Here is a 24,392-nt window from a genome sequence, read left to right as displayed (position 1 = left end):
TAAATTGACTCCTGTATAACCCAGGGTGAGTTTTTTCAGCTTAGTTTGTGTGATGAAAAACTCGGCTTATACATAAGTATATATGGTATGTAAATTAAAGTTCTTTATAGCATTTCATAAAAAGTAAGAACTTTGTGACCTAAGATAGACCAGTGTCCTGTATACTGGTGTATACCACTCCAGAATGTGATGCATGTGATGTGCCATGTCTTGTCATGTGTATCGAGCCTAACATTCCTCCTTGTACCCTAGGGAGACATCTGTGACTCCGTCTTTATAAAACAACTCTTTGACACTGAAAATATTGATGTGGTTTTACATTTTGCTGCACAGACTCATGTAGGTGAGCGTCAATTTAAATGGGATGTAATATATTTTAATAAAAGTGTTTTATTTAAAGGGATTTTCTGGGTGGAAACTATAAAATGGTATCTACTTATGTAAGCTGCAGACAGTGAGCTAGTTATTGGCTCTGGGGAGTTGTGTAACCATACCTGTGTGTGTTGTTAGTAGCAGCTGGACTGTGAAATAATCCAGGATTGTAGCTGGACTTGGTGTACTCCTGTGTGAGATTTCTTCCATGAACTGCTCCACAGCTCCTAATTCACAGAACCCTCATTCTTCATTTATACCTTTTATTAGTAAAAACTATGATTAAAACTTGTTGGTCGTGGCACAAACCACTTGGTAAAGGGTTAATAAGGATATCTGAAACAAAACTTACATATATATTAGCAGATTCTAAATACATTCATCTCTATGCGTTTCCTTCCCGATGTTATTCCGGGGACTCATCAGGCAACACGAGTTTTAGCATCCAGCAGATACCTAATACATCAGTTTATCTTCCTAACCAGATGTCACAGGGCACCACTGCTGCATATCTCCAGAGCTGCTGTTTTCATATCTCATCTTTACACATGTTCAGCGTATACGCAAGGAAATCTGTACATATAAATGTACTTTTAGCCTCGGTTGGATCAGGTCAGTGGTGCTTTTCAGTCCTGCAATAAAAAAAGAATACTCTCAGTGGAGGCCATTAGATGCTATGGGGGGCGGATACCTCTGTTTGGCATCCATCCCTGATCTCCACTGAATGTATACTGTGGGTGTTCCATCATGTATGTAACGTTCCACACATGGAGATCACTGGCTTCTGCTAATGGTTGCTCCTTCTCCTGCTTTCAGAGGCTGAACAGAAGGTTCAGTGTATATGCATACATTAGGATATGTTTAAAGGACACCTGTCATCAGGTCTCTGTCACTATTTCTGTCACCACTACCTATTGGAGCAGCTCACAACGATCCCAGCCTTTATCTAGTTATTTCTTTATTATGTAAATGAGGCTGGTCACATGGTCAGAGGCAGTGATGTCACCCCTGTTACCCCTCCCCTCTGCTCCCCCTGCTCATGTCTGTGTGTAATTTATAGTAAAGCTTCCTGGTGTCTGTGCTTTATCTGCTGACATGCTGCATCCTCCTCATACACAGAGACACAGACACCAGCTACACAAATATCTGACATGTTCTGCTATAACATGGTTGCCTGGAGCTGTTGTATCTCTCCTATACACACACAGGCTGCAGGGGGCCTGGCCACCAGCACCAGGAAGCACATGGAGGAGCCATTACACCATCATACCTCATATCATTATACAGGCTGTCAGTATTGTGTATAGGAGTATCTCATACACACACAGAGGCAGCAGGGGGCATGGCTGCCAGAACCAGGAAGCACATAGAGGAGACATTACACCATTATACCTCACACCATTATACAGGCTGTCAGTCATGTGTATAGAAGTATCTCATACACACACAGGCTGCAGGGGGCGTGATCACTGGTACCAGGAAGCACATGGAGGAGCCAGTACACCATTATACCTCACATCATTATACATGCTGTCAGTATTGTGTATAGGAGTATCTCATACACACACAGAGGCAGCAGGGGGCATGGCTGCCAGAACCAGGAAGCACATAGAGGAGTCATTACACCATTATACCTCACACCATTATACAGGCTGTCAGTCATGTGTATAGGAGTATCTCATACACATACAGGCTGCAGGGGGCGCCAGCACCAGGAAGCACATGGAGGAGCCATTGCACCATTATACCTCACATCATTATACAGGCTGTCAATCATGCGTATAGGAGTATCTCATAGACACAGGCTGCAGGGGGCGCCAGCAAAGGGAAGCACGTGGAGGAGCCATTACACCATCATACATCACATCATTACATACAGGCTGCCAGTCAAGCACTGGTGGTGTGGCTATGCCTCCCACTCATGAATAAGCCGGACAGCTTGAATATGCTAATGACTAGATGGACATTTCACAGGTCATTTGCATACAGCTTTAGTACCTCATTGCTTAAGTTTACAGACATGTAGAGGGGCAATGAAGGGATAGAGGCAATGCTTTCTAATGGCAGTTTATGAAAATATATTTAGGGGGTTAATTTGCATGACGGGTTCTCTTTAATGCCCCCCATCATAAGGAAACGTTAGGAATCCTTTGATCGATGGTAACTTAGTCTAATATCGTCTGAATGATGATACGTGTGGACAGGTATTCTATGTATCTGTGGGGGTGCTGAGTCTGCAGTAAGTAGGGGGAAGCCACCAGAATAGGCTTCCGACTCCATCTCAAGCATTACTACTCTCAGCAGTTTAAGGGTGGGTGCTAGGTGTTGCACCCCCACCAATCATCTATTACAGATAAGTTCTCAATAGTTTTTAAAACCATTTTAACTTTCCCACAAGGAGGGAATAATCCATCCTAGGTCATTGCAGAGGTTGGGCTGTAGTGGTTATATGTGGTACAGTGCTTTGGCACTTGGTATGGAAACGAGACGACTCTCCTGCCTATAGTATAACAGTCCAGCTGCTCCACTATTATCCATTGTGGGACAGTGGTTTACGCTAGACTATCAAGCCCACCCTGAAGTAACAGGGAAACATATATCTTACTGCAGTCATGTCCAATAACTGACTTTATTATTATTTACAGTGACTTTTTTATTTTTTACAGATCTTTCTTTTTTGGATTCCTTTAAATTTGCATATGTAAACATCTATGGAACACACACCCTTCTCAGTGCAGCTTGTGAAGCCGGAGCGGAGAAGTTCATCTACATAAGTACAGATGAAGTTTATGGTGGAAGCCTGGATGAGGTAGTCTTTCCATTTGGTTTCCTGTAAATCACTTGATATCCCTCTAGTTTTCCATACCTTGGTATCATTCTGCTTCTCTATGCTCTGATGTTGGCACAAGTCAGTATCCTGAGAGTTAAATGGATTCAACCCAAAGAGCTGCAGCTGAGAATTTTAGAATGGGTCCTTAATGGGTGACTTATAAGTCTGTCATCCACTTCATAATTTATTTAACCCCTTCCTGCAGCTTGACGTAATCATACGTCATAGGATGTAGGTCATACCCGCACCTTGGTGTCTAAATACGTCATGGAAATCAGAAGCTGAGCCTGTACGATCGCTGCAGGAGTTGACCTGCGTGTGAAAGACAGGCTACCCCAGTCGCGATAGTCGTGACAATAGTCATTTAAGACTATATATGCCACGGTCATGGTGATAAAGCCCAAAGTTTCTCTAAAATGGCAGATGCTGGAAATCAGAAAAATTTATGTCTGAAAATCCTATAACATACCCTACATAATACTGCTTTACTTGTGGAGTGATATGGTAGCTGGTAGACTCCCTGTAAATGAGAATATATAGAATGAGCTTTTATATAGAGAGAATTAGATTGTATTGTAGAAGTAGTAGACCTTGCATACTAAGCCATTCAGGGGCAGTTTTTACTATCTCTAGCCAGCAGCCCTGCCTCCCTCTATGTAAATGTGTACTGTAGCTTAATATTGGCTCATTGTACACATTTTCTCATGGTCAGAGGTGACATTGGTGTAAACAATTATTCAGAATTTGGATTGCGTTATTCCCAGTATACATTATGTAGATGAATTTGTTCATTACAGAATATTTTGCCCGGTATTCTGAACATTATTCCACTTCATTGCCATCTTTTAAAAATTCATATTTCATTAGGAATTTGATGAAACATCACCAAAACGGCCAACAAATCCATATGCGTCGTCCAAAGCAGCTGCAGAAAGCGTTGTCCTGTCTTTCTGGGAGAGAAACAAGGTAAGGAGGCGAGGGAAGAGCCAAGGATATATTAGCATTGGGAGTTTTCGCTCTATTCAGAGGGGTATGTGTGGAAATGAAGCATCACACAGCCATATGTTGTGAAGTGTGAAATGATTATTTATACTGCTGGATGTCTTTGGGACATGGACCAAAGTGTCCCACCTGCTCTGCAATGCACCAGCTGTCATTCATTGCTGTCCAGAGCCGCAGCACAAATACTGATGCCATTTTTTTTGTCTTTGCACAGCATCTGTGGTATTTTTACTACTCCTGAGGATTACTCCATTTAGTCAATGGCCTTAAAAAAAATTGGCTTACAAACTTGAAAAGTTATCAGTGCCGCATACATCTTATTATGAGCAACACAATGAATATTCATTTATTACTTGTCAACTGCTGGTAATCGTTCTTCAGAAGAACTGTATATGTATAGCTGTGTACAAACCGGTATTATCATATACCTGAGGAAGGGCTTGTCTCATTAGGATAACCCCTTCTTATGTCTCATTATGGTATATTGCATATACATCATAAAGCAGGTTCTCTCGATTGTTTACGCCCCCAGCTTTGATAGACTCTAGCCTTCCTTGTATTATATGGAAGCAAAATCATCTGACTAGCTGCCATGTAAAAGTATAAATGTCTGGATAGCTGACAGATATTTTTCAGATTAGTCCAAGATGCACAAAGTTAACAATTTAAAACAGCCATGTACTGCCTGTTTTATGAATAGACGGCACATGGCTGCACTATATGCAACACCTTGTAATGGCCCACGGACGTTATTTCAATGTACAGGCAGTCCCCGGGTTACATACAAGATAGGGTCTGGAGGTTTGTTCTTAAGTTGAATTTGTATGTAAGTCGAAACTGTATATTTTATAATGGAAGTTCTAGAAAAAAATTTTTCTTTTGCCCCAGTGACAATTGGAGTTTCAAAATTTTTGGTGTAATTGGACCAAGAATTATCAATAAAGCTTCATTACAGACATCTTACCGCTGATCATTGCAGTCTGGGACTATAGTAAAGCATCCAGAGAGCTTCACCAGAGGTCACAGTGGGCAGAGGGGTCCGTCTGTAACTATGGGTTGTCTGTAAGTCGGGTGTCCTTAAGTAGGGGACCGCCTGTATGGTGTCACTCCTCCACAGCCCGGTGTGTAGCAGCTTGCTGTACAATGTGGATCCAGTTGCACATGTGCTTCAATGCCACTTACCCGTTATGTTGCGCATGGCAGTAGAGTATGATTTCTGGCACAGAGTTGGAGAGGGGAAGCGCAGAGGGAGGCTTAGGGGGGTTGCAAGAGCCAGAGCTCCTCTGGGACTCTGGTGACACCTCCCAAAGCACTTGTGTTTCATTTAAATAAAGTTCAAAGTTTAATTTATATATTAACCATTTTATCAAAACTTTTAATAAACATCCCTGTATTTGGGCTGCTGGGAATTTTTAATAAAATTAAAAATCCATGATAGATTTCCTTTACAGGGGTTTTCCCAAGAATACAAGTTAGGGGTCCGATGAGGTTCCTCGTACCTCAGTCGGACCCCTCGTCGCTCCATGAGAGTAATGGAGCAAATGGCTGTGCATGACCGTTCTGCTCCTTACATCTCAATGGAGCTGACGGAAATTGCCAAGCGCCCCCCCCTTAAGGGGTAAAGCATGTCCTTGTCTGAGCTGTTATAGACTCCTTAAAAAACAGGTGCCTGGTGCAGATTGGCCATGAAAAACAGAAGAAAATGACCAAGTTTTAACACGTTCAGGTAGGCCATCAGGTAGGGTTTGAAATGTCCTTTCACAAATTCACTCTTTTATGTGAAATCTCACCCGTTTTGCTATTAAAAAAAAAACGTGTGAAAAAAAAGTCCTGTGAAAATGGCCACAAAAAGAGTCCTGCTCAGTAGTGGGGTAAATGAATTCATATGCCTATATCTTGGACTATCATTTTTTCTTTCAGATCCAGAGATCTGAGCAGGTAATGTCATAGTTGGGAATGCGGGTGGCGCAGAAAGATCCAACTCTATTCTATAGCTTCAGCAGCCTATACAGACATGGACAAAATTGTTGGTACCCCTCATTTAATGAAAGAAAAACCCACAGTGGTCACAGAAATAACATGAAATGATGGTTCCCTTAACATAATAACAACCTTTTGAGACAATCACACATTTTCTGAAACGGACAATGAGACTTCTGCGCCTCTTGCCGGGTATTTTGGGTCACTCCTCATCAGCACACTGCTCCAGTTGTTTGGGGTGTGAAGGACTGCATGTTATAGCTCCTTCCAAAGAAGCTCCATAGGATTTAGGTCAGAGCTCATAGATGACTACCATATAATAGTCCAATGTTTTCCTCTTGGACGTTTTGGGACATTATCCTGTTGCAAGACCCATGACTGCGACTGAGACCAAGCTTTCTAACAGTAGGCAGCACATTTCTCTCTAGAATCCCTTCATAGTCTTGAGATTTCATTGTACCGTGCACATATTCAATACACCATGTTCCAGATGCAGCAAAGTGGTCCCAGAACATAACAGAACCTCCATATTTCACATTAGGGACAGTATTCTTTTCAAGATATGCTGTATTTTTCTGTCTGTGAACATAGAATTGATGTGTCTTGCCACAGGAAGCTTTGTGGCTCGTTAAATTCCAGTCTTGCTTTTTTATGATTTGTTTTCAGCAATGGGGCCCTTTTTGGTCGTCACTCGTTAAAGAGGTATTCCCATTTCAGAAAATGAATGTTAATTAATGTTGTTTGCGTTATAAAAACGTATTCAATTTATCATATACTTTCTGTTTCAAAACCTCACTTTTTTCTAGATCTCTGCTTGCTGTCATTCTATAAAAAGCTTCTATGTTTACTTCCAGTGGACAGAAATCTGACCATTGTCACACAGGTGCATGGCTCGTTATATCACAGAGAGTAATCAGAGGTGTGTTATAACGAGCCACGCACCTGTGTGACCACTGGAAATAAACATTGAAGCTTTCTATAGAAGGACAGCAAGCAGAGATCTAGCAAACTGTGAAGAATTGATACGGAAATTATATTGGAAACTTGTCTAACTTTTTGTAATACAAACAGTAATAGTAATTTGCCTAAATGGGAATATTCCTTTAAGTTCACTTTGGCTCAAACAATTGGTGTGATCTGACACTGATGTTCCTTGAGCTTGAAGTTTTTGTTTGCCTCTTTTGTTACTATTTATATTATTCGTCTCCTAGCTTTGTCATCAATTCTCCTCCAGCGGACAGGGAGGTCGGCTACAGTTCATGGAGCTTAAATTTCGGAATAATATGTACAACTGTAGTCACATGAACATCAAGCTGCTTGGAGAAGGTCTTATAACGTTTTACCTTTTTTTTTTTTTTTAATATTTCTTTATTGAGATATAAAAAAAAAACAACATTTTATCAACATTACAGGATTACATACAGTTAGCACTTTTTTGACAAAAAGAGCTTTACCCTTCCATATTGATAAATTTTACAAGGCATTGGTGCATGCAATACAGTAAAAAATAAAGAACAAGAACATACAACACCAATAGAAAGTCATCCAAGAACATTCAACAGCTGAATATCTTTATGCCCGAGTATACCAGACGTAGTCCAAGTGATGTTCAAAGCCATTTATTTCTCTGTAAGTCATGAATGAGACATCACGAGGATCACAGGCTGAATGAATGGCCCATGGTTTCCATATCTGCCCAATCGGTTAACCCTTAAGGATGCTAACACTCCCTTATAGCCAAACACTATGTTAATCTCTTTAATAAGCTCTTGTATTGTTGGGGGGGGGGGGGGGTTTAACTGATTTCAAGTGTCGGGTAATCAAATTTCTGGCAATGGTAAATACCTTGCATAACAATGTCTTTCATTTATATGTGTATAGCACCATTGTAGCACAGTTTTGGTGGCGTTCTCTAGTAATGGCATGTATGCTCTCTTCTCTTAATATGTTCAGGAGAGGTACATAGTTCAGTGAATATAGTTTCAGGAAAGAAGTGGGAACCCTTAGCCCCAAGTACTGAATGTTTTCCTTCTGCCAATAAAAAGAGTAGTTTGTTCTGAAGGAGAGATAGAGGCATATGACTAGTGTATACGGTCAAACGCCTTCTCGGCATCCAACGCTAGTAAGACTGATGGAATTCTCCTAGACACAATATGGTGAACCAAGTTTAGAATCCTTTGTGTGTTATCCGCTCCCTGTCTCCCCTTTACGAAATGACCTTGACAGCTGTTTTTTAGTATCAATAATGAAATCGGACAGAAATTTGGAGGTACATCAGATGTCTTCCCTGGTTTAGGTAAAGTCACAATTAGTGCCCTTTGGTTTTCCCTGTAGCAATAGCTAAATCATAGACTGTTTTTGGAGCCTCGTGACAATGTTGTCTTCGAAAAGGGAATGTTCCGTGAGCGGAGCAGAGCTTGACCTTCCTCCGGTTTGCGAATTATTTGCACATTCCCACTTCGATTTACGAGAAAGCTCATCAGGAAACCCCACTTATATGGTATGTGATACTCCTGTAATGCTGCTGTAATATGTATTATCTGCCTCCTGGCTCTCAATGTCGAGGCAGATAAGCCGGTGAATAAAGACACATCTTGGTACAGAGCTGGAACGGGTGATGTCTTTCTGGTCGCCTGGTGAAAAAGTGGACTCTAGCAAGAAAATCTCAAGGTATTTCTTTGGCCAGATGCCTGGGCCTTGTTAGCCTGTGTGCTCTATCTAGTTCCAACTCTTGTTCTGTAAAGTTAGGGAGAAGAGTCCGCATTAGCTCGCTGAGATGTGTGGGTAGATCCCCCTGATCCCCTGAAATTTTACATCAACACGGTGGGACCGGTATTCCAGGTCCACCATGTTCACCTGGATACGCTGAACTTCTGCCTCCAGTTTTGAGTGGCTGTAGCCCTATGTACAAAATGGTGAGTGGCTGTAGCCCTATATACAGCACAGTGTGTAGCTGTAGCCTTATAAACGGCAAAGTGTGTAGCTGTAGCCCGATATACAGTGCGCACTGGAGTTCACCGAGCCGGGCTGAGTGAAGTATAATTATGTTCTAAACGGTCAATTACTTAGTAAAACTGAAGCTGAAAAGGACTTGGGGGTATTGGTGGATGGTAAACTTAATTTTAGTGACCAGAGCCAGGCGGCTGCTGCTAAAGCAAATAAAATAATGGGATGTATCAAGAGAGGAATGGATTCTCATGATAAAGACATAGTTCTGCCCTTATACAGATCACTGGTCAGACCACACATGGAATATTGTGTACAGTTTTGGGCACCAGGGTATAAAAAGGATATAGTAGAGCTGGAACGGGTGCAGAGGAGAGCAACCAGGATTATTAGGGGAATGGGGGGATTAGAGTACACTGACAGATTACAAAATTTGGGATTATTCAGTTTAGAAAAAAGACGACTGAGGGGAGACCTCATTACAATGCACAAATACCTGAACGGACAGTACAAGGATCTCTCCAAAGATCTTTTTATACCTCGGCCTGTGACCAGGACAAGGGGGCATCCTCTAAGCCTAGAAGAGGGGCGATTCTACCATCACCATAGACAAAGGTTCTTTACTGTAAGAGCAGTGAGACTATGTAACTCTCTGCCGCAGGAGGTTGTTATGGCGGACTCTATGTACATGTTCAAGAGAGGCCTGGATGCCTTTCTGGAGAGAAAAAATATCACGGGTTATGGGGATAAAACATTTATTTAATTCTTAAAGGTTGGACTTGATGGACTTGCGTCTCCTTCCAGCCTTATATACTATGATACTATGAAGGTAAGTGCAAGCCCCGCAACAGATTTTTTTTTTTTAAATGCGGTGGGTTTTCGTTCGGCCACGTCCCCCGATTTCCGTCGCATGCATGCCAGCGCCGATGTTCTACAATCCGATTGCGTGCACCAAAATCCCGGGGCAATTCAGGGGAAATTGGCGCAAATCGGAAATATTCGGATAACACGTCGGGAAAACGCGAATCGGGCCCTTAGTAAATGACCCCCATTGTGTCTCAAGACATGCACTCACATACACCAGGAAGAACAGGGTGAACTCCGGCGGACCTCAGCGGGGAAGCGACACATGCAGGATCTTGGTGAATAGCACCGGACTTCATCTTCGTTGGACTGTCCGGATCGGGGATCGCGACAGGACCGGGTAAGTAAATGTGCCCCAGTGTGTAGCCCCATATACAGCACAGTGAGTGACTGTAGCCCTATATACAGCACATTGAGTAGCTGTACTATATATAGGCGCTGACTGATTACAAGATTGCAGACACCTGTGAGGCTAATTCGTGCGCACACCCTGATTTAACATGTCCCTTTGCTCGCTTTTTTTTCAGAGGTACCATCATTTCTGTCCAAGCCTGTTTCATGAGTCTTATTTTTTTTCTTTTGCTGAAGCATGGTTGAAAAGCAATGTCTGCCTTTCATTCCTTCATTTTCATAGAAATGTAATTGTGACCATTGTGGGTTTTTCTTTCATTAAACAAGGAGCACCAACAATGTTGTCCATGTATGTATTTCAGGCTTGATATGATTTGAAAGATGAGATTCTCTTTGTTAATCTGATACCAGAACCATATAAAGCCCAATACATGAACAACTGAAATCATGTTGGCCCTCAAGCTCCTCAGCTTGACTCATCTAAAGTAAAGAGGAGTCGGACTGAGAGGCTAGCAGAGGTGTCAGTTTAGACACCGCTATGTTGGATTATTTAGCAGCTAGAACCAAGTTTGTGGTATCAGATTAAAGCTATAAATCTCATCTTTCAGAACTCATCAAGCTTGTGGCTTGGTGAGCTACAGAACTAGAAATACAGGCAGCTATGACTTTACTTCCCTAAACATCAGTTTCTATAAATCGCAGAACCACAAGCCTGATGCAGTTTAAAAGAGAAAAATTATCTACTTTAATCTGATACCATGGTTCTATCTGATGTAGAACCCAAGATATAGGCATCTAAAGTGACACTCAACCTCTAGACCCTGAACCTGACTCATTTCTGCCAAATGATGACTGTTTTCTGCTCAGTTTCACATGACTTTGGAGGAGATTTTTTTTAAAGGTAAATGGGTGTGATTTCACATAAAGAGGCAATTAAAGGAACCCGTCACCATATTTTTCACAAATAAAGATAGTTACTAGGGCTCTTTAGGAACCTGTCACTAGCTAAAAATAGTTTCCCTCAGATCCCCATAAAAATCAGAGTTATAATCTTACCTGGTATCTGGGGATCTTTGGAGCGAGTCGAGGGGCTTTAGCCAGTTAACATTAGCAAACTATACCCCATGTACATATGTGACTACATAAAACAATCACAGCAGCCTCTATGGACTTCTACTCCTCTCCGTGCAGGCTGCTGTGATTTCATGTGATACAATATCCTGTGATTTCATGAGATATATGCTTGGTGTACAGTTTTCTAATGCTAAAAATCTAAAAGACCTCCTGTAATGTCACCCTGGTCACATGACATTACAGCTGCATTCAGCTATAGGATGGGGAGGAGCTGCTGGATACAGCCTGAGGAGGCCACACCCATCTCAACTCGCTGTAGGCGTGCTTAGATACCGGGTAAAACTATAAAGATTAATATATGGGAATTTCAGGGGATTTTTAGCTAAAAGAAAGGTGTCAGTTAGTTACTAGGGCTCTATGGGAACCTGTCACTACCTGTATTTGGGCAAAATGTGGTGACAGCTAGGTGGGGGCTAGATTAGCATGGTGACATGTTCCCTTTAATGTTGCAAATAACACCAAAATGTAAAGTGCGGGGCTTCTTGTATTTCCCCAATGAGTTTGAGTTGCATATCTACATTTTTGAAAGGCTTCTATTCTGTATAATATGGCATAAACCGAGGTATTTCCTCATATTCTATCTTATTTCTTTATTTCGTTTTCCTAGTAATATTGCAATAAAATACCGTAGTTAAAAAAGAAAATAACATGATTCATCTGACAAATTGCTGTTACTTAATTGGGTTTAATAATAAATTGTATTATGAATTCTAAGGTTTTATGTATTTGTCCATATTTGTGCTGTAGATATGTAAGGAAATTTGTCTATTATGGTGCACAATATAGTAACATTGAAGATCTCCAATTCTGTTTCTCTGCAGTTCCCAGTTATCATCACTAGGAGCAGCAATGTGTATGGACCTCATCAGTATCCAGAAAAGGCAGGTTTCATTTGATTTGTTCACTTTTGCAGTGCATAAAGCTTTTTTTTAAAATTTGCAAGTATTTTTGGATTTCCTGGCATTGCTCTCCTTATAATAGTCAGTAAGAGCTTTAATTGCAAAAAATTAGAAATATGCAAATTGGTGGTGAATGGGGTAATAATGTCCCCTTCCAGTGCCCACTCTCATTCTACCCCTTTCAGCTATGTAACCCCTTGGTCCAGACAGGTGTGTACCCTGAGCCCACGGCGCTCCAGCAATTGGCATATTTTTAAAGTGAAGTTTAAGCATGGAAGGAGCAGCTAGACAATAAAATCAAAGTTATATGTGACATGTGCGGACATAGGCCTACATAACATAGATATTAGTTCTGGTAAGTACCGTATATACTCGAGTATAAGCGGAGGCCCCTAACTTTGCCACCAAAAACTGGAAAAACCTATTGACTTGAGTATAAGCAGAGGGTGGGAATTGCATTGGTCATAGCCTCCCAGTTATAGCTAGCAAGCCCCAGTAGTATACAGCCAGCCAGCCCCCATGTAGTATACAGCCTGCCAACCCCCCGTAGTATACAGCCTGCCAACCCCCCGTAGTATACAGCCTGCCAACCCCCTGTAGTATACAGCCTGCCAACCCCCTGTAGTATATAGCCTGCCAGCCCCCTGTAGTATATAGCCTGCCAGCCCCCTGTAGTATATAGCCTGCCAGCCCCCCGTAGTATATAGCCTGCCAGCCCCCCGTAGTATATAGCCTGCCAGCCCCCCGTAGTATACAGCCAGCCCCCAGTTTGCCCAGCACTTAAAAAACATAAACTTACATACTCCCCTTCTGTGGTCCCGTTGTTCGTCACGGCTCCCCGATGCTCAGCGTAGCGCCTCTCCTGTCTTCTCCCCAAAGCTCCAGTCCACGCGGCTCCTCTTTTGTCTGCTGTAACAGCCGGCAGAGACGGCCATACACTCTGCCGGCCGGCACAAACTATGGCCGCATCATACACGAGTATATACTGTACATTGTGGTGACATATTCCCATTTAAATACATTTGTAACTGATACAACGGAGATGATGTGACATCGGTAAAGGTTGTGTTCTTTCCGGTACCCAACACCACTGTATTGCAGGATCACGTTGGATTCTGCTTCACTGGAGAGCTGTTTTGCTCTGGAACTTTTTCGTTTTGCCATAGCTTTCATCCATCTTCTACCTAATAGTGATTCATTCGGAAGGCTTGAAGTGTTTTCTGCTCCGTCGTGATTGTAAATGCTGTGTTCAATGACATTGTGGAAGCATTAATTGCTGAAAGCATGGTTAACATCTGTTTTTCCTGTTCTGTAATTCTGGTTTTATTGCCTGCACACCATGTTATTACTTTAGTAAAACAGTATGAAAGAAAGCCATTATGTGATCTTAATTGCACTTTGCTGCTTTACGTTCCCCATAACTGCGTAAATCTGCAGGGTCCTGAAATAACCCACTAGAATTCCACCTCTGTGTGTGTAAGGACTCGGCAGGCTAATAAACGCCTAATTGATGGCTTATACCTCTGGGCTTACCATCTTTTGTATGTGCGCTACCCCTCTTTCCATAATATGCTTAGTGTTTACCCAGTAACTGTGAGCTCTGATAATAATACCTGGTTATCTGCTTTCAGGTTATACCCAAGTTTATTTCTTTGTTGCAGCAGAACAGAAAATGGTAAGTTAGTTTAGATAAGGTAAAGCCACACTAATCTACAGACTTTGGTTTCTATGGAATTCTATTCATTTTTTTTTAATTACTTAATTTTAATTAAGATTTTAATGTAATCATCCACATAATCCATACATGTAACAGAATAAACATGCCAGGCCCTGCTTCACAATGACCAGGACCCGTCATCTCTTGTATGGATTCCTCTAGAAGTATATGGTTCCATCTATAACTGGGTGTTACCAGTGTGGAGATACATTCCTATTGTAAACCTCCAGAAGCAACAGAGGAATAGAATCTCTAAAAAATGTGCAATTTGGGTACATGCCAATGGAGTGTAATGGCTGCAGTGGTAAATCTGCAGTCATGCAGCTGAAATTGGTTTGTTTTTGATGCAGTTGATGCAAAGATTTTTTTTGCTGCAGGAGGCAGAGCTCCACTTATGTATTGCAGAGGTTGTTCCTCAGCAATAAATGACTTTGCGTTAACTCTTCTGATTATTTTCCCCTCAAAGTGTGTATGGGATTATCACTGATCCCATACACTACACGGCCACCGTATAATGCCGCTTATTTACCACACAGAGATTCAGTGCAGGTAATACAGCATGTGCGGGCGTCCTTCTGCAGAACTCAATTATTAACATAGACATGTTAGATGAGGTAGCAGGTCATATGAAACGACTAATATATGGCCTCATGTTGATACTTTCATTTATTTTCATAAATTTTTTGCAAAATTTATAAAGATACAAACTTTTTTTCTTAAAGCTGTATCCATGGTACTGGGAGACAAACCCGGAGTTTTCTATACGCCTCTGATGCTGTGGACGCAATATTGACCATTTTGAGGATGGGAAAAGTTGGCGAGGTCTACAATATTGGTAGCAATTTTGAAATATCTGTCACTCAGCTTGCCAAAGAACTCATCCAAATGGTAAGTTGTGGTAGTCACAGATCATTTTCATTCATCCCTTCTAGCTGGAGACTGCTTGGCTCAATTAGTTTTTTGGCAACTCTACTGCAAAAAATGAAGGCTTGTTCTTCTGTAAGAAGCTTAAGAGCTCTTTCCTGGACTAAGACCATGTTTTAACCACATGTGACACACTGTTCATTATCCTAGAGGAGAATAAAGGGTATTCACAAAAATAACTTGTTCCTCAATAATGTAATGTAGGAAAAGTCAAAAGCATGATCATCTATTGTACAGTTTTCTGTGATTTACTCTACCGGCCAGATTTTCAGTATGTTTACATCATGACTTCTCGTGGCAGTGCTGTATAATACATTTTCAAAAGAGAACCCGTCAGAAGAATTTTAGACACTAAACCAGCACTTGTGGGCCGCCTGTGGCTTAGTTTCACAAAATGCCCTGTTTGAGGTTTCTCTGTGGACGATTAGAAAAAAAAATCTTTATACTTACCCATAGCCTTTCAGGCTCATTAGAAAAATTTATAAAGTTGATTTTAGAAGAAAGAAGGTAGATTTACTTTAAAGACAGTTGGAAATGTCAGCTTCAGATAAAAATCCATCTACAACCCTGCTGTCATTTGAAAGATGAGATTCTTATCCTGAGCATGATATTAAAAGCATGGTTCTAAGTCCTATACCGGCAGTCTCTGTCTTGTTTCATACAAAATATGTCCTTGAGATGTGTTCTTACGTTGAATTTGTTCTTTACGTTGGAACAGGTATATTCTTTAAGTGTAGCTCAGATCCAATTATTTTTTGGGCTTGCCAAAACTGACAATTGGATTTTTAACATTTTGGGTTTTCAAGGGAACATAGATGAACAGTAAAACTTCAGTGCAGACACCTTATAGTTGTCCATTGTAGCCTGGGGCTCAACTTCAGTAAATTGCCAGCATCCAGAGAGCTTTACCAGAGGTCCCAGTGGGCAGAGAGGTCGGTTTGTGTATAGCAGTGGTGGCGAACCTATGGCACGGGTGCCAGAAGTGGGCACCCAGGCCTTCACCCCAGCACAGAATTTGCTAGATGTGACTAATGGCTTTCTCCTGCTGTCCAAGACAGCCATGCTAAAGCGACACCACCTTGGCTGCCAGGACTACACAAGAAGTGAGAAGGTGTGGACAGAGATGGATCATCATTGGAGCTCTTGCTCTGGGTCCCCTAATTGTTTCTCTGCAGGGGAACCTGGAAGGAAGCTATAATTTCTCCATCTTCTTTCTGTTGCATTGGTATCCTCAGGACGCCAATACAATTGAAACTTGTCATACAGCTGGGATCAATAGGTTACTGCTTAAATTGTCATGTTGGCACTTTGTGACATAAAAGTAGGTTTTGGTTGTAGGTTGGGCACTCTGTCTCTAAAAGGTTCGCCATCACTGGTCTATAGGAATTGTCTGTAAGTTGGGTGCCGCCTGTACAGCCCAAGACAGGGGTGTCTGAAGTGAAGAGTTCCACTGTGATATGGGCGTTCATCCAGCACATCGCCCTGCTTATAGCTCTCCAGCGGCTTTACGGTTGCATTGTGCATGCAGATGAATTAAATATAAAATTCTCGTAAAAAGTCCAGCGTCTGGTATTCCTCAAATTCAAAATACAACTCCAAAAATAGCAACAACAGTAGTCAAATAAGAATCCAGATCCGTACTGTTTGATGAAAGGAATCCGTATTGTTGCACAAAATTACACAATTGGATCGGTGGACTATAAAACATTGGGATACTCCCATACACATAAGATGGTCTGGCAGTGGGTGATGTTGATGTCCCACATCTAGCTGTTTGGTAAAAGTTGCACTGGTTTAGGTCTGATCCTGGTGCTTTAGTGCTGAATTTATGGTATCTGCTAAGAGCAGTGATATAACAGCACGCAGGGACTTTTTCCGTTTTATTTGCTTGTAGTGCAACACATTAACCATTTGTTTCTTTATTAGAAAATCTTTGAGAATTTTATTTACACCTCTCAGCCTCAGCACAAGCACATGTAGAAATGCCTGATTGTCGATTACCCAAGCTGTTGTTAATAAAATAGACCAGCATTATGGACGGCATCTTATGTGCTGATGCATGAAGCACTTACACAGCCAGATGTCCACCTAGCACATCTTTACTACTTTCGTAGCGACTTTTATGGTGGTTTGTTTACAATCATAAAAATTTTTTAGTGCAGTTTCTGCTACTTTTCCAGAATTCACGTTATTTATACTTTTCTGTTATTTTCAAGATACAACATACCTCCTCTGATAAAGAATCTGCCCATTGGATGGACTATATTAGTGACAGGTAATTTATCTTTTCGCCCATCAAGTACATATACCATACGTGTCAATTATAAGTATGTATTTGGAGTAAAAATTAGCACCCAACAATCCAAATTACATGTATTACAACATGTTAAAGAAAACCATCAGAAATCTGCCTATTAATATCCTAAACTATCCTTTCCTTACCCTATGACACTTTCCAACCTAATATATAGTTTATCTAATTATTATGCAAATTTTCCGGGCAGTGGTAGCAAAGGCTACTCCAAACCACAGTAGCCTCTGTGATACCTTCTACCTGCGTGTCGGAGTCACATCTGTCGGGAGCAACAATGTGTGCCTGCGTGCCTGGCACTGAAGCCGGAGCTACTGCGCATGTATCGCATTCACCACATGCAGGTAGAAGGGATTGTAGAGGCTACTGGGGTGTGGAGGAGCCTTTGTTACCACTGCCAGGAGAGGTTACTCCACGCCCCAATAGCCTCTCTGGAAAAATTTGCATATTAGGTCTTAAGTGTTATAGGGTACGGAAGGACTTAGGGACTTCTACTGTACCAAAAACAGATGCAACCAGAGCCTAGGAACAGTGGTAAGAATTGGAGAACAGTGGAAGTAGGAACAGTGATAAAAGTGATAAAACTGTGATAAGAGTTGGAGACACAAGCCACAAGGGACCCAGAAGTAGTTTTGTCTACTTTTCCATTTACATATAGCAAAATAACCTCTGTGCTAAAACCTGTCAAATAAAAGAATTTCCTCTAACGACTGGCTAATTATTATTATAATAAGGTCTTCACATGAATGTATTCTACAATATGTATACACAGCATATAGATGACATAGTATATACTGCAACACAAATGATATCTCAAGGAGTTGTACTTTTTTCTCCAAGGCCTGTCAATGATCTCCGTTATTTAATGAAATCTGAGAAGATGCACAGCCTGGGATGGAGACCAAAAGTGCACTGGAAGGAAGGCATTGAAAAAACAAGTATGTGATACCATTTTATATCAGCAGCCATTGGGCTACTTTATTCCAAAAGCAAAGTTAGAATGTACTTAAAGGGGAATTCCCATTTCATCAAGTTAATGTTATTTTACCAATATATTTGGAAATATGTATCAATTCCTCACAGTTTTCTAGAGCTCTGCTTGCTGTCATTCTATAGAAATCTTTTGTGTTTACTTCCAGTGGATAAAAATCTGTGACACAGATGCACGGCTTGTTATATCACAGAGAGTAGCACCAGGGTCAGATTTCTATCCACTGAAAGTAAACATAGAAGCCTTATATAGAATGCCAGGAAACAGAGATGTAGAAAACTATGAGGAATTGATACAGAAAGTATACTGGAAAATTGTATAACTTTTTATAATACAAACAATAACAGAAATTTTGCTGAAATTGGAATACCCCTTTAACATCTATAATGTTACACGGTAATCCTGGGAGAAAGCCTTCTATTGTGAAGATGTATTCACTCTTTCAGGAAATAAATGCCTGCACAGACCAAAATACCTGCAAACTACATGTTAGGTACATCTATTTGATCCTATCTAGGGGATACTAATGGTTCACAGTCAGACCCTGAGAGACTACAAGAACAAAGGCATCGTAGTGAATGACCTGGTGTTGTCCATAATTCCAAGAAGATTAAAGAAAGCACCATCACTCACCGAACAGACAATTCTTTATTAGTGGTCAGCCGTGGTAGAGGGAGGAATAACCAGACACAAAAAGCGGCCGCGGTTTTTCCTCCCTGTACCACAGCTGACCACTAATAAAGAAGAATTGCCCGTTCGGTGAGTGCCGCCTCTTTCTTTCCTCTTCTTGGACTTTTTACAGTCTGATCTCCGTGATGTCCGTTACATGTTCCGTACGGGATGGTGGTTACAACTTTATTGCACCACATATCCTTGCGAGCCTTTGTTGCATTCTGGACTTTGTTGGTGTTGTCAACTCCCTAATTACCTGATCTTTGACTCCAGCGCCACCAATATTGTTCTGTTTTCCTGGTCACTCTAGCAGTGCTTGAGATAATTCCGGGCATTACTTCCAAATGCCTTATACCTCTAATCTATAGCAGAGAAGCTTCACTACTAAGCATGTACATAAAGTGCAGCACACATTCCTCTCAACAAAAAGGGGTATCAGGGGTGCACAAGCCGCGACGACTGGCCACAAGCAGCAGGTCAAGCCATGAGTTGTCATGTGCTCCCTGCTGACAGTCAGAGTCCAATGAACACTTCCATAATGGATGTAACATAACCAATGGAAGCGTTCATTGGTGCAGGAGGCTGGTTAGTAGTGAGTGTAGGAGAGAAGTTATCACTGATCCTGGGTCCTCTCCTGCTGCTCCACTCTGTGTCCTGAATACTGACAATGGTTGTATGCGTTGAGATCAGGACCCAGAGCAAAGTGTCCACAGGGAGGACCCAATGACAAGTACTCGTCAGCTTTACCCTCTCCTTCTCCTGGCACAGCTGTGTTCTGGGTCTTGATTCTGCCGCATAAAACCAGCACGGGAAACAGAACAGAGCGGCACATAAAGGAGAGAAGAAGCTGCAGGGAGGAGAAGTGGAGCAGGAAAGTAGGGGGTTTGATTATTTTTTTTGTGTGCTCTGGGGGTCTCCAGTATTATTGTCTGCTCTGGGGAGTCTCCAGTACTGTTAGTCTGTTATGGGGTCTCCAGTAGTTTTATGTTCTGTGATCTCCAGTACTATTATTATCTGCTTTAAATGCAGGATTTGGTTTCTGGATTGGCATTTTGTGCTGTACTTTGGTTGTTCTACTGTGGTGAATCTAGGGTAGTGGTTATTGCTATGGCCCCTTAAAGTTGACCAGTATGACTATATGGCCCTTGAACCAATAAATGTTGCTCACCCTTGGACTAAATCCTTACATCAGGAGTAGAACAGACATTTAATAAATTATAAATAAAATGTTGAAATTTCTTTATAGGTTTGTGGAGTCTGTCCATTTTATCACAACTCCAGCTCCACAGCCATGACATTCACATCTGTGGGACCAACATGGCAGCCTAAGAGCTTAGTTCTAGTAATTTTTGAGGGGCCGGGGAATCCCTACACTTATACACTTAGGATAGAGAATAATCGTCTTATGCTTTTTTGTACCATATTTTTCTACACATCTGCAAATAATAAACTGAAGGTTTAGATTTGAAAACCTAACATCTGGTTCCTCATCCTCATCCGTGAAAAAAAACCCATTTGTCATCAGTAATGAGTTTAGGTTCGTTCCTACCGGAACCCCCACCAGCAATCACTGCTGGCACTGATCGCAAGTGTTGACGCTGTAAATGGCACCAGCGAGTAAGGACAACATTGAAAGCCAATGACATTTAAAGAATTAACACCCACAGTCGGTGCTGGCAGGAGCATGGACATTGAGCCAAGCCGGAACCAAAGATCAAGTCTGCTCAACACTAGTCATCAGGGATTTTTCTTTTTTTTGCCGACCCCTAAATGACTATTGCTTCGCATGATCTGCATGCATGAACTGTAGGACAGGTTCTAAAACATTTTTTCACGTAAGTGGAAAAAAACTGAAATATGAAAACACTGATAGAAAAGACTGGTCCAGAAAGGCTGCAGTAAGAATCACGGTTGAGAACGGTCACACCAGTGTAAAAGAAGACTTATTCAGTGATCTTGTGCTTGAATCCATACATATATGGAAAGGCGAGGATACAAATTATGTTGTTACGTAAAATAGCACATGTGAGCTTAGAGGAAATGTAGAGCGCTGCCGGCTATCTTCATAGCTGGTACTAGAAATCAGTAATTCCAGGAAGAAAAGATGCACAGGACAATACAGCACGCTGTTCTCGGGCAGTGGGACTTCTGGGGTTTGTACTAATTGTCCTGGCCTGTGGCTACTGAATCTAATGCTATGGACTTGACTTTCTATTTCTAAGTAATAAAGCATATAACTACAGAGGCCATTGATTGGCTGCCCTGGACGGCACCTCTTCTTACAGCCCCATAATGGAAACGACAGGGGAGTTGAGTTATTTTAATACAAAGCTGCATTTAAACAAAAAAAAAAGTGCTATTTTTCTTGATCATTTAATGTCTAATGTCTAAACAGGATTTTTTTCTCTTCCCTTTAAGTCCAGTGGTATAAAAACAATTTCCACAACTGGAAGAATGCGGAGAAAGCATTACAACCGTTTTCTGGCCAAGCACCGCCAGCCAAGAGCAGAGAATTGTGGGAACATATACCCGTTTCTACACCCGAAGAAGATGTGATGTAAAATGTATTAGCTTGAAATTCTAGCCGTTCCATGGTGTGCCTCCAGCAGTGTTGTATGTATGACTGACATTTTATCATAGTATCCTACAAAAGGCTGCAAAAACATGCGGGTCCATCAAGTCTATAGGGCAGATGGCATCGGGCCAAAAGTCGGGAAAACACCCTCCCAAATTCAGAGTTACTACCTGGATAAATGTTTTCCCCCAAATATCCAATTCCCATAAGACGAAACATTTTTGCACTTTCCCCGTGGCTGAACCATCACAATATCCTATGTCTGTGAGGTCTATAGCCTCACTGCTCTAATAGTAAAGAATTCCTACTTGTGGTGATTTTTAAAGGTGTATATATACATTTATATATGTTACTCAGCAATGCACAAGTGTAAGAGTTATAAGTTGTCTGGAGACCTCCATTGGAACCGGTGCTTCAATCTTAGATCGGCAGAACGTGTGGTTGGAAAGCTTATGCACTTATTAATGGCAGCCACCAGGAGTGCTACATTCTGCTGTCACTTATTATGAGCCTTGGATCAAAGCTTGTGGCCGGGACCTCTAGCACCCATAATTGTCCCTGCCTGATGTGCTACAATGTTTGGAATGTTATGAAGGAAAATCTTTACTATATCATCTGCACTTTATTAGTTATGAAATCTCTCAATGTTATTGAAATGTTACTTTTTGTTTTTGGTCTTTACACAATGACCAAAAATATGGATAAAGCATAAAAAGTCCCTATTCCTGGCCCACCTTATTTACAAAACTGTCCTGAGACAGAAAAAAGCCTTATTGGTCAGGCCTAAAACGTAACTTTTATTTATATAAAGTAAACGTGACCCGATTTTAATTACACTCGACTTGTTAAAATTGCATGTTGGGACTGCTATAATACACGTTATACATCATTTGGAGGTGAGTATCTACTCAATGTGTTAGACTTGAATAGTGGATCTCTTCAGCGATCTCACTGAGTAACAGCCTCAAACATGTCATTTAAACCAACATGACTTCCCCGATATGCTTAGTTGGAGCACCAGTGTCATCAGGGGATCAGGGCTACTGATTCGTGTGAGGAGCAGAAATCCACTATTCAAGTGTAACCTAGAGTAGATACTCGCCTCCAAATCATATATAACATGTGAATTATAGCAATCCCAACATGCAATTTTAACAAGTCGAGTGTATTTAATATCAGGTCATGTTTTACTTTATAATATAAATAAAAGTTAAGTTTTAGGCCTGACCAATAAGGCTTTTTCTGTCTTAGGACAGTTTTGTACATAAGGTGTATTGTTGCCTTGGCAGTCCTAAAAGGGCTATTCATGTTGGAAAATTGATGTTTTCCAACCCACACACCACTTTCTCTGAACATGGGCTTACCAGGCTGTAGCCCATTGTCTTTACAATGGTCTACACCAGTTAACCAGTGGGGACTACAGCTGAAATTTGGCTAGGTCAGTGGACCATTTTAGGAAATTTGGTGTGCAGCAGGCCACTCATTCTTAATACATTCCCCCCAATGTGCATAGTATGTTTCTTGTAGTTATATTACTTGTTGGGGTTATGCTGCAGATCCTGTTTTGTATGAAAATGTATAAATTGTACATCTGAACTAAAAAGGTTGTTATGAGATTTTTTTACACAAATTCATTGAATAATGCATGATGGGAGGAGCAGCACTCGTTTTCATTGTGTTCCTAAGAGTCACGCTCCTCCCTTCAGGCCCTGCACAAGGTATAATTCAATGTATCAGCCTTGACTGGAGTGTTCCTTTAATTTTATACTGTAAACATTTACTATGAAGTGCCTATTAATCTGGACATTTGTAATTTAGGAATAAATGTGTTTTATAACATTCACTATTCTGAGTTTTGGTCATTTTCATCATTAAGAGTTATGAGCCCCATGTTCAGGCCACTTTTCTAAAAGATATTCACTTTCAGCAGATGTATTGCAAAATCATCATTTCCTGAAGAAAGCCCCCATAATCACCACATGTTTATGCAGATAACTGCAGTGACCCATAAATTAGCAAATAGCATCAAGAATACATCTGCAGCTACATATACCCATGAGATACTTCCATAGGCGAGATGTAATGAGCTGCCTGTTATAATGCACTACTGTGAGGTCCTGGGAGATTGCAAGACTGCAATGGTAAATCCAGCAAAAACTGTTGGCCAAAACTATATAATGGTGTTTGAAGTATACCGCCACCAAAACTACATAATGGTGTGGGGAGTATACCGCCACCAATACTACATAATGGTGTGGGGAGTATACTGAAACCAATAATACATTATACTAGTGTGGAGAGTATACTGCCACCAATACTACATAATACTGTTGTGGAGAGTATTACCGCCACCAATACTACATAATACTGTTGAGGAGAGTATACCGCCACCAAAACTACATAATGGTGTGGGAAATATACGCCCCCAATACTACAAAATGGTGTGAGGAGTATACCGCCACGAATACTACATAATGGTGTGGGAAGTATACGCCCCCAATACTACAAAATGGTGTGAGGAGTATACCGCCATGAATACTACATAATGGTGTGGGGAGTATACCGAAACCAATACTACATTATACTGTTGTGGAGAGTATACCGCCACCAATACTACATAATACTGTTGTGGAGAGTATACCGCCACCAATGCTGCATAATGGTGTGGGGAGTATACCGCCACCAATGCTGCATAATGGTGTGGGGAGTATACCGCCACCAATACTACATAATGGTGTGGGGAGTATACCGAAACCAATACTACATAATGGTGTGGGGAGTATACCGAAACCAATACTACATAATACTGTTGTGGAGAGTATAC

The 24,392-nt window shown here is 41.3% G+C and overlaps 1 protein-coding gene across 1 annotated transcript in view; it reads left to right on the top strand.

Moving 5' to 3' along the window:
• TGDS (TDP-glucose 4,6-dehydratase) overlaps nucleotides 1-23,411 on the top strand; it is a 30,048-nt gene extending 6,637 nt beyond the window's left edge. Inside the window, exons 4-12 of the mRNA XM_072135428.1 lie at nucleotides 253-343; nucleotides 3,039-3,181; nucleotides 4,070-4,168; nucleotides 12,301-12,360; nucleotides 14,010-14,053; nucleotides 14,818-14,983; nucleotides 17,236-17,294; nucleotides 18,171-18,268; nucleotides 21,412-23,411. Of these exons, the coding sequence (XP_071991529.1) occupies nucleotides 253-343; nucleotides 3,039-3,181; nucleotides 4,070-4,168; nucleotides 12,301-12,360; nucleotides 14,010-14,053; nucleotides 14,818-14,983; nucleotides 17,236-17,294; nucleotides 18,171-18,268; nucleotides 21,412-21,554 (903 nt within the window). The 3' untranslated portion in view covers nucleotides 21,555-23,411. The remainder of the gene's footprint in view (nucleotides 1-252; nucleotides 344-3,038; nucleotides 3,182-4,069; nucleotides 4,169-12,300; nucleotides 12,361-14,009; nucleotides 14,054-14,817; nucleotides 14,984-17,235; nucleotides 17,295-18,170; nucleotides 18,269-21,411) is intronic.
• The last annotated feature ends 981 nt before the right edge of the window (nucleotides 23,412-24,392 follow it).

This window comes from Engystomops pustulosus, chromosome 2 (assembly GCF_040894005.1).
Source record: "Engystomops pustulosus chromosome 2, aEngPut4.maternal, whole genome shotgun sequence".
In the NCBI taxonomy this organism is placed as follows: Eukaryota; Metazoa; Chordata; class Amphibia; order Anura; family Leptodactylidae; genus Engystomops; species Engystomops pustulosus.
The sequence above is the reverse complement of the archived record's forward strand: the minus strand, read 5'-3'. Positions and strand labels throughout refer to the sequence as shown.